The following is a 10,132-nucleotide window of genomic DNA, read 5'->3' as shown; positions in this document are numbered from 1 at the left end:
TTGAACCTGGGAGGCAGAGGTTGCAGTGAGCTGCGATTGCGTCACTGCACTCCAGCCTGAACGACAGAGCAAGACTCCGTCTCCAAAAAAAGCACAGACCATAGGGGGAAAAATGATTATATCAAAATTATGGATCTTTATTCAACTAAGTTTACCGTTTACAAAGTTAATAACACAAATGCCAGAGCTGGAGAGGCTATTTCCAACACCTAAGGGATTAATAATGAGACTATGGAGGAATCCCTGACAATCAACAGGAAGATAAATATGGGAATTACCCCAACAGGAATATGGATGTACTGTATTCTGTATGTTAGCAAATTTGGCCTGTGTTGGGCAAATTCATTCTATCGATAAGAAATTTAGCCTCTGAGGACAAACCTATTCTTCAATGATGTGGCATTCAGAAATGAAAAATCTGTCAAATCCATTTATTGTAAAAGTGGTCAAGACACTGAAGACCAAATTGTGAACAGTGGGCTCAGACACTACTTGTTTGGGATAAGTCTATTGTGTATTGTGAAAGTCCCTTCTGTGAATAAAGGACTCAGTTACTTTTTTTTTTTTTTTGAGACAGAGTCTCGCTCTGTTGCCCAAGCTGGAGTGCAGTGGCATGATCTCAGCTCACTGCAACCTCTGCCTCCCGGGTTCAAGTGATTATCCTGCCTCAGCCTCCCGAGTAGCTGGGACTACAAGTGCCTACCACCACGCCCGGCTAATTATTATTATTATTATTTTTTGTATTAGTAGAGACAGGGTTTCACCATATTGGCCAGGGTGGTCTCAAACTCCTGACCTTGTGATCTGCCTGCCTCGGCCTCCCAAAGTGCTGGAATTACAGGCGTGCGCCACCACCCCCGGCAAGGGCTCAGTTACTTTCGAAGAGAGCAAAAATTGCTCTAAGGACTGGGATTTACAACCTCTGAAGATCGCAGCATCCTGTTTTGTTTTGTTTTGTTTTCACCGAGGCTGGAGTGCAATGGTGTGGTCTCGGCTCTCTGCAACCTCCACCTGCCGGGTTCCAGCGATTTTCCCGCCTCAGCCTCCCGAGTAGGTGGGACTACAGGCGCGTGCCACCACACCTGGCTGGTTTTTTTTGTTGTTGTTTTTTGGGGTTTTTTTTTTGTATTTTCAGTAGAGACGGGGTTTCACCATGTTCGCCAGGCTGGTCTCGAACTCCTGACCTCGTGATCCGCCCGTTTCAGCCTCCCAAAGTGCTGGGATTACAGGCGTGAGCCACCGCACCCGGCCAGCATCCTGTTTTGTAAAAGCCATCTCAGGCAGTCTATTGGTGGGAAAATTAAGGGGCTGGCTTCACGGGGGGCAGTCAGACAAGGGTGAGGGCTGAAGTCAGAGATGAGAAGGAATGACGCCAGGGAAGAATGTCGCATGACAGGCGGCTAGATGTTGAGCACAGAGGAGAAAGAGTAGGAGTCAGGGTCAAACCTTAAAACGTATGGTCTGACATCACGGACTGTGAAGGGTGATGACATCAGTGACGTGGGGGATAAAATGTCGGGCCTTTAAAGGGTACGAGGTTAAAGAACTAGAAGGTGAAGGAGGTTGACATCAGAGAATGGCAGGGACCTAGAGGAAGACGATTGCGATGGTGAGGAAGACATCAGATCCAGCGGGGGAAACGATGGCAAGGACGGGAGGATGATGTCAGGGACGGCAAGTAGTATGAGAGTGAGAAGGTTCCTGTGTGGAAGGGATCAAGGCAGCTCAGCCGGTTGTGGGGGGGATGCTGACGTTTAGAGTGCACCATCTGTGCAAAAGTCGACCCCATTTCCGGAAACACCCCATTTCGCAGAGAATACTGCTCCCTTCACTTTGCTGTCCCTTCCTCTCCCCCGCCACTCCGCCCCTGCTAGCCTCAGCCAATCAGCATGCACGCCGGGACGCGCAAGGGGAACGTTCCGGGACGTTCTTGCTACGTACTCTTTATCAATCGTCTTCCCGCGCAGACCAGTCCTTGTTTTCTGTGCTCCTCCGAGCTCGCCGTCTGTCCGGGTTTTTTACGTTTTAATTTCCAGGTAAGTTGCGTATGGCCTGCGGAACGGCGGCTCCTCGCCACACACGCGCCGCGCCGGCCGAGACCGGGGGATAGTGAGTGGGGAGAGTAATGGCCGCTGACACGTAGGCTTGGCTTTCTCTGGGGCGGGCGGGTCCCGTGCTGGGAGGTGAACATTTCGGTTGGTGGGAGGCCAGCGCGCTGTATCTGAGTGTGAGGCCCCTCGGGAGGGACTGGGTGCCGTCGGTGGTGGCAGTGACCACGCGACAGCGGATACTTGCTTTCCTTATCCCACGTGGCCGCCGCCATCTTGTTCTGCCGGCGTTGAGGGAACGCAAGGATGTTCTGGGCTTGCGCAGTGACACAAAATGACGGGCGTGGCGGCTGTGGATGTGTGAGCATGCGCAATGGTGGCCCCCTAATGGTGGCTGCGCTGAGCCAGCTCCGCAGATTACTACCTTGTTGGCCTTCTTTCCCAGCTTCTCTGTAGTTACCCATGTTTTGTTCCTCCTTTTTTTTTTTTTTTTTTTTTTTTTGAGACGGAGTCTCGCTCTGTCACCCATGCTGGAGTGCAGTGGCGCGATCTCGGCTCACTGCAAGCTCTGCCTCCTGGGTTCACGCCATTTTCCTGCCTCAGCCTCCCGAGTAGCTGGGGTACAGGCGCCCGCCACCACGCCCGGCTAATTTTTTTGTATTTTTAGTAGAGACGGGCTGTCACTGTGTTAGCCAGGATGGTCTCAGTTTCCTGACCTTGTGATCCGCCCGCCTCGGCCTCCAAAAGTGCTGAGATTACAGGCGTGACCCACCGCGCCCAGCCATTTTGTTCCTTTTTCTTATTTTCTGTACTTCTCTCCGCCTTCTCTCGCTGTTTTCTCACGTCTCCATTTTGTTCCTCCTTCCTGCCACCATTCTTCATGTTCTTCCCACAGGACTTGAACTGCCATGTCCTCTGAAGAAGGAAAGCTTTTCGTGGGAGGGCTCAACTTTAACACCGACGAGCAAGCGCTGGAAGACCACTTCAGCAGTTTCGGACCTATCTCTGAGGGTGAGACGGGCCAGACTCTCAATGAGGGTTGGTGAGAGAAAGTCTGGGATCCTTGCATTTCAAGGAGTATTAACCGAAAAGTTAGGACCCACGCTTCCATGTTCTTTTTCTTCTTAAGCCTATGGTGTCCACTAAGGATGAGGGGAACCGTCTTCGGGATTGGTGGGAGGGCTCCGTTTTCCCTACCTACCGCCATGTCCTTTTCGGACCACCCTTTGCTACTTAACCTTTGTGGTGCTGACTGGTCCACATCGCTCCTCCTCCTCTCTCTCTCTCACAGTGGTCGTTGTCAAGGACCGGGAGACTCAGCGGTCCAGGGGTTTTGGTTTCATCACCTTCACCAACCCAGAGCATGCTTCAGTTGCCATGAGAGCCATGAACGGAGAGGTGGGGCCTCCTATCTGCAGAGGGACCTTGTCCCCATCTGCGGCTTCCTTCATTTTTGTTTTTCCTTCTGTGTCTGCTCGGGGCAGCGTGGCCACCAAGCCCCGCAGTGCCCACTCACAGGAGCATGACTGCCTTTTGTTCTAGGGGGTGGAGGGCAGCGGCAGACAGAGCCTGGCCGCCTGGGAGGCGACGACTGGTCCTGCATGAGGCCGAGAAGCCACCTGTGGATGGTTGACCTGCCTTGGGCTTAGGTAGTAGAGTCTGCAGACCTGTGGGCCTGGCCCGGAGAGGACCTCGTGAGTCTTCTGACATGGACTCTGAAGCCTCAAACCAAGAGAGGTGTCTGTCTAGCCCTGATAGTCGGGCAGCTTAGAGGAGTGGGGAGGAGAACTCAGCCTGAGTTCAGTCAAGATGTAAGTAGTAGCAAGGGGAACATGGTGCGTTCAGGTCATTTTGTGTGGGATTCTATAGCTCCTGATGAAACCATTCTGGGGTAAAGGAGCTTATTCTGGAACATGGCACCCAGAACCTGGTGCCCAGCAGGAATTTTTGGCCTCTTTTGCCCACTTGCCCTTGCCTGCTCTTCCCTCACCACTGCCCTGACTGCCAACCCATCCTCCTTGTGTCTCCCACACTTAGTCCCTGGATGGTCGTCAGATCCGTGTGGATCATGCAGGCAAGTCTGCTCGGGGAACCAGAGGAGGTGGCTTTGGGGCCCATGGGCGTGGTCGCAGCTACTCTAGAGGTGAGTGCAGTGATAGTTTTGTTCATGGGGTGAGAGGGAGAGTTGCCTAGGTGAGGACAACTGCCATTTAAATATTTTTCTGTTCTAGGTGGTGGGGACCAGGGCTATGGGAGTGGCAGGTATTATGACAGTAGACCTGGAGGGTATGGATATGGATATGGACGTTCCAGAGACTATAATGGCAGGTGGGTAGCCAAGGGGCTGGGATGTTCTGCTATTGATTCCCTCTCCTTAAGAACTCAGCGCCTGGGTTTTCATGCATACCACATCTTGCTGTTACTAATGTGTGCCTAAAACGAGTATGAAATTCAGCGTTTTGAGTTAATTGTGTGGTCATATGGTTGTAACATGGTAAAGTATACATATGTTGTGCTGCGTGGGTTATATAACTATATTGCTTTAACGTGTATTATGATTTAAATATTGCATATACATTGTATGCCATAAAACTGTTTACTGTGATACTCATGCTTAACATACCGTGTTTTTGATATTTAAGGTTTATGTTATGACACATACTATAAAACATGACCCATATAATTAATGACAGTGGTGTATAATGCAGTCCCAGAAAACTGTGTGTGTGTGTGTGTTTTTTTTTTTTTCTCCCAGAAACCAGGGTGGTTATGACCGCTACTCAGGAGGAAATTACAGAGACAATTATGACAACTGAAATGAGACATGCACATAATGTAGGTGAGACTTGGATATCGGCATTGAGTAAACCTGTTTGTCACGCTCTGTCATGACTGTCTCACCTTTTCTGGCAAGACTGCTCTGCATTTCTGCTGCCCTCATACCTCATTCAGCCAACCTACCAAACACCATTCCTAGGCCTTCCTTGCTCTCAGGTGCATGTCAGAGCACGTTTGCTAGGGGGTGGAATCTGAAAACCCATCTCCTGTAATCCTCTAGTCTTGTGTGGGATGGAGGAAATGAAGGGGTGTCCCTGTTGTCCAACCCTCAGCATCTGCATCAGCTCTAGGAGGTGAGCATGTTGTCAGCTGTTCCTTCATGACATCACAATTCTCCCCCTCTTGCTGTTCTCAGATACACAAGGAATAATTTCTGATCCAGGATCGTCCTTCCAAATGGCTGTATTTATAAAGGTTTTTGGAGCTGCACTGAAGCATCTTATTTTATAGCATATCAACCTTTTGTTTTTAAATTGACCTGCCAAGGTAGTTAAAGATCTTTAACAGTTCCATCTTTTTAAAAATTTTTTCTGCCTATTTAAAGACAAATTATGGAACGTTTGTAGAGCCTGAGTGTTTTTCTTTTTACCAGTTTTTTAGTTAGACCTCTCAGGATCATTGGAGCTAGCAATAATTGATTCTGGCAAGTTTGGCCAGACTGGTTTCAGAAAATTAATGTGTATCCAGGACATTTAAAAAACCTGTACACAGTGTTTATTGTGGTTAGGAAGCAATTTCCAAACATACCTATAAGAAATGTGCGTCAAGCCAGCCTGACCAACATGGTGAAACCCCATCTGTACTAAAGATAAAAAAATTAGTCCTGCGTGGTGGCGTACACCTCTAATCCCAGCTACTCGGGAGGCTGAGGCAGGAGAATCGCTGGAACCCCGGAGGCGGAGGTTGCAGTGAGTCGAGATCGCGCCACTGTACTCCAGCCTGGGCAACAGAGCGAGACGCCATCTCAAAAAAAAAGAAAAGTGTATCAATAACATGATTATCCAGGGGTATTTTCTAATTCAGATAATCAAACTGATTATATAGAAGAGTTGCTTTAAAATGTTTGCAAATGTCTTTTTTTTTTTTTTTTTTTAATACTGGAAGAAAAAATATTCTGTTGTGTCTCATACAGTGCTTAGGATGTCTTTCACAGAGCTTATTAAAAAGATGAAACCTGAAAACCTGCTTTTTTCTTACTCAGCCCACTTTCCAAATTAAAAATGGGGGCAGAGGTGGGCCGATCACCTGAGGTCAGGAGTTCGAGACCAGCTTGGCCAACATGGTGAAACCCCCATCTCTACTAAAAATATAAAAGCAGGGCGTGGTGGCAGGTGCATGTAATCCCAGCTACTGAGGAGGCTGAGGCAGGAGAATTGCTTGAACCCAGGAGGTGGAGGTTGCAGTGAGCTGAGATTATGCCATTGCACTCCAGCTTGGGTGACAGAACAAGACTCTGTCTCAGAAAATAATGGGGGCACATCAGTGAGAGGGAGGCTTGGAGAATATTTGGTTGATGGGTGGGCAGGGACTGCAAGGGGGTTAGGTGTACGTTGAGGCCTGAGGCCGGCTGGAATTGGGTTTCCTAAGCTGGTCTCTTAGCTTAGTCCCGTTGTCTAATCATTGGGCTTGAATCTCCCTAGCCTCTCTGAGCGTTAGATGGGCACTGTCCTCACAGGATTGTTCTGAGACCATAAGCACCTGATCTCATGGCGTGAGCTAATCCCTATCATAAATAGTGGTACCAGTTTATTCCTTCCCCTGAAATGATGGGGGTTGGGGAGAGGTACAGTGGACTCATCTTTGTGTATGAGGGCCATGAGAGAGGCCTGGTTTGAAAACAATGCTAAGAGCTCATATACCAAGATTTATGTGGGGCTCTTCTACTTCCCAGGTATTTGGGTGAGTCATTTTACTTCAGCCTCATGCCATTTTACATTTTCTGGGGAGGGTTAGATTAATTGGCATATAAAGCCACTGAGAAGAGTTGGCAAAGCTTTCAGTCACGGAGATTTGATCTTTTTTGGTGTGTGTGTGTCTTGGGTGGTAAGTTGGTGGTGATTTTGTAATTCTAGCTGGTCTTAGTTCCTCAGTTCTGCTCCCTTTAGTCATGATTCTTTCTAGTGGCTGTATTGAGGCCCCATAGGCGTTATCCCTCCATTTGTTCTAGTTTGGAACAGAGATATCTGTTCATGGCTTTCACCTGGCTAATACTGAGCCAAGTTACCACCAGGTCGCAAATTCCAGGACGTTATTGTCCTGAGCTGCCTATTCCCTTGCTGGTGCGTTGTATTGTGAGTCTCAGTCCTGGAGGCCTGGCTCCTGAGTTTCCCAGCTAGTTGGGACAGGCCCCAATATCCCTTTTTCCTGTAACCCAGTCATGAATTTGCTTTGGCAGGTGGATGGAGACTCGGGAACTTCCACCTCACCCACTAAACCAGGCCTAGGCTGTGGGGCATTGTGGCTAAGCCCACCAGGTGGATACTTGGTCTGAGGAGGCATCCTATTCTGGGCCTTTGGGGAGCTAAGGTAGTGAGAATTGGCAGGAGGACTGTGAATGCCTTCTAGGTCGGGGAATTGGAGGGGTCCTCTGCTCCCCACCTCTCAGGACAGCAATGTACCTCTCACCCCCAGTGTCAGCTGAGGTAGGATCCATAATCAGTAATATTCCTGCAACAAAATGACCCCCTAAGTGAAATCAATAAAGACCAAAATTTACTTGTATACAGCTCTCAACCTGCTCTGCGCTGCTGTGTTTACAGTGTGCTTTCTGATCATCCAGCCCAGGGAGTCCCAGTCTCTGGCTGTCTATCTGCTCTAAGGAAGAGAGCCCACGGTTTTCTATAGTCCCTGATGAATAAAGTTCCAGATTTGAGGTCAACCCCCCACCACCCTTGTTGGTCTACTTTGGTTTGACCTCAGCATCCAACTGATGCACATCTGTCAAGAACCCACTGAAGCTAGAAACCCCCCAAACACTCAAGGTACCTTGAGAACATGTATCCCAAGACCTGCAAAGACCAAACACATGGCCTGTGACTACTTTCACTTTCAAGCCCTGGAACTTGTCTGTACCAAAAATCTAAACCATTCATCAGATCTCTTGTCAAGGTCCAGAATAAAGAGATTGGCTTTTGGTTTTCAATTAGGCTTTCAAGTCCTAAGCCCCACGCCTCCTAACCCACCTAGGCAGAAATCACTGCAGATCCTTGCTTCCTAATCTCTGCCTCAGTTTCAAACTAACATCCATAAAATGGAAATAACCACCCACCCCACACAGGTTAGGAGTGTTTTGTTGTTTTTTGAGACAGGATCTCACTGTCTCCCAGACTGGAGTACAGTGGCACAATCTCAGCTCACTGTAACTTCCGCCTCCCGGGTTCAAGCAATTCTCATGCCTCAGTCTCCCAAGTAGCTGGGATTATAGGTGCCTGCCACCATGCCCAACTAATTTTTGTATTAGTGGAGATGGGGTTTCACCATGTTGACCAGGCTGGTCCCGAACTCCTGACCTCAAGTGATCCTCCCGCCTCAGCCTTCCAAAGTGCTGAGATGACAGGCATGAGCCACCGCGCCTGACCTAGGGGCTAAGAGTATTAAATGTAAAATGTTAACAGGCCAGGTGCGGTGGCTCACGACTGTCATTCCAGCACTTTGGGAGGCCGAGACGGGCGGATCACGAAGTCGGGAGATCGAGAACATCCTGGCTAACACGGTGAAACCCGGTCCCTACTAAAAATACAAAAAACTAGCCGGGTGTGGTGGTGGGCGCCTGTAGTCCCAGCTACTTGGGAGGCTGAGGCAGGAGAATGGCGTGAACCCGGGAGGCGGAGCTTGCAGTGAGCCGAGATTGTGCCACTGCACTCCAGCCTGGGCAACAAGTGAGACTCGGTCTCAAAAAAAAAAAAAACTGTTTTAAGTAAAATTATAAATAAAACCAAAGTATTACCTAAAAAAAAAGTTAAGAGCAGACCAAGTTCATCAAACAGCTCCACACTCTTGTTCCATGTTCTGGATTGGGGAGTTGGGGGGGTGAAGGTGTAGAACTTTTAAAAAGGTTTTTAAAATAAGTTGCTGTGAATACTTCATGTGTATAAAAAAAAAAAAATTGACTGACAGCCAGTGTTCTGCCATTCTTACCTGCTTATCAAGACAAAACCTGCCCAAGTCCCTGCCCAGCTGCATTCCAAGTGTTTTCAAGTTTGATGGTAAGACCTGACCTGAGGCTTCTTACAACCTTTACTCAGTGGGAATATGCATACAGTTCACTACAAAAATATTTGTGTTTACTTAGAGGATGTGCCCTGGATCTGTGGGCTGGGTGAGGGGGTGGGGGTGGTCTTTTCTAAATTGTTAAAAGCAGTTCATGCCGTTATTCTTAATAAACATTTCTAATATGCTGTGAAAGAGTCTATTCGTTTTTTAATACATATATCCATTTACTCATTGTTCCCATGAAAGAGCCTTGTACGCAAACCTCCAAATGCCGAAGGAGCCAAGAAACAAGGCAGACAAAAATTGTTGGTAAAGGGTGCTTTACTGGGGGAACTTAGAAGCATGACGTGGGGCCGGGCACGGTGGCTAACACCTGTCATCCCAGCACTTTAGGAGGCTGAGGCAGGAGGAACGCTTGAGCCCAGAAGTTCCAAACCAACCCGGGCAACATAGTGAGGCACCCACCACCTGCAACCTGTCCCCTGCCCCTGTTAAACCAAAATAAAAATTAGCCGGGTGTGATGGTGCACACCTGTGGTCCCAGCTACTTGGGAGGCTGAGGTGGGAGGACTGCTTGAGCCTGGAAGGTCTAGGCTGCAGTGAGTGGCATTTTGGCCTGGGTAACAGCGAGACCCTGTCTCAAAAAAAAAAAAAAAAAAACGCGTAAGTACATCTGTCAATATTCTATAAGATCAATTAATGTCCCTACTATAAGCTTGTTTAGCAAATCTTTTTTTTCTTTTTTCTTTCTTTTTTTTTTTAAGATTGAGTCTTGCTCTGTCTCCCAGGCTGGAGTGCAGTGGCTCCATCTCGGCTCACTGCAAGGTCCGCCTCCTGGGTTCACGCCATTCTCCTGCCTCAGCCTCCCGAGTAGCTGGGACTACAGGCGCCGTTTTTTTGAGATGACATCTTGTTCTGTCACCCAGACTGGAGTGCAGTGGCGTGATCTCGGCTCACTCCAGCCTCGACTTCCCAGGCTTAAGCAATCCCCCCACCTCAGCCTCCAGAGTAGCTGGAATTACAGGGATGCATCA

The 10,132-nt window shown here is 48.6% G+C and overlaps 1 protein-coding gene and 1 pseudogene across 2 annotated transcripts; one reads left to right on the top strand and one right to left on the bottom strand.

Annotated features, from left to right (window-relative positions):
* Window positions 1–576: 576 nt before the first annotated feature.
* Window positions 577–2,532, bottom strand: LOC105547727 (annotated as a pseudogene). Its single transcript, XR_001007259.1, has one exon. The product of XR_001007259.1 is annotated as an uncharacterized LOC105547727 (transcript).
* On the top strand, window positions 1,870–6,067 carry RBM3 (RNA binding motif (RNP1, RRM) protein 3). Its single transcript, XM_011991418.1, has 7 exons — window positions 1,870–2,036; window positions 2,944–3,059; window positions 3,340–3,446; window positions 4,086–4,191; window positions 4,280–4,376; window positions 4,804–4,887; window positions 5,242–6,067. The coding sequence occupies exons 2-6, from the start codon at window positions 2,957–2,959 to the stop codon at window positions 4,862–4,864; spliced, it is 474 nt and encodes a 157-aa protein (XP_011846808.1). The 5' UTR covers window positions 1,870–2,036; window positions 2,944–2,956; the 3' UTR covers window positions 4,865–4,887; window positions 5,242–6,067.
* The last annotated feature ends 4,065 nt before the right edge of the window (window positions 6,068–10,132 follow it).

This window comes from Mandrillus leucophaeus, unplaced genomic scaffold, assembly GCF_000951045.1.
Source record: "Mandrillus leucophaeus isolate KB7577 unplaced genomic scaffold, Mleu.le_1.0 Scaffold395, whole genome shotgun sequence".
Lineage (NCBI taxonomy): Eukaryota > Metazoa > Chordata > Mammalia > Primates > Cercopithecidae > Mandrillus > Mandrillus leucophaeus.
This window is presented reverse-complemented; position numbering and strand designations above follow the sequence as displayed.

Excerpts from the sequence above, each read along its gene's own strand:
- RBM3 (XM_011991418.1), top strand. The coding sequence starts at position 2,957 with ATGTCCTCTGAAGAAGGAAAGCTTTTCGTGGGAGGGCTCAACTTTAAC. Across the intron at positions 3,060-3,339 it reads TTTCGGACCTATCTCTGAGG|TGGTCGTTGTCAAGGACCGG; the intron begins GTGAGACGGGCC and ends TCTCTCTCACAG. Across the intron at positions 3,447-4,085 it reads TGAGAGCCATGAACGGAGAG|TCCCTGGATGGTCGTCAGAT; the intron begins GTGGGGCCTCCT and ends TCCCACACTTAG.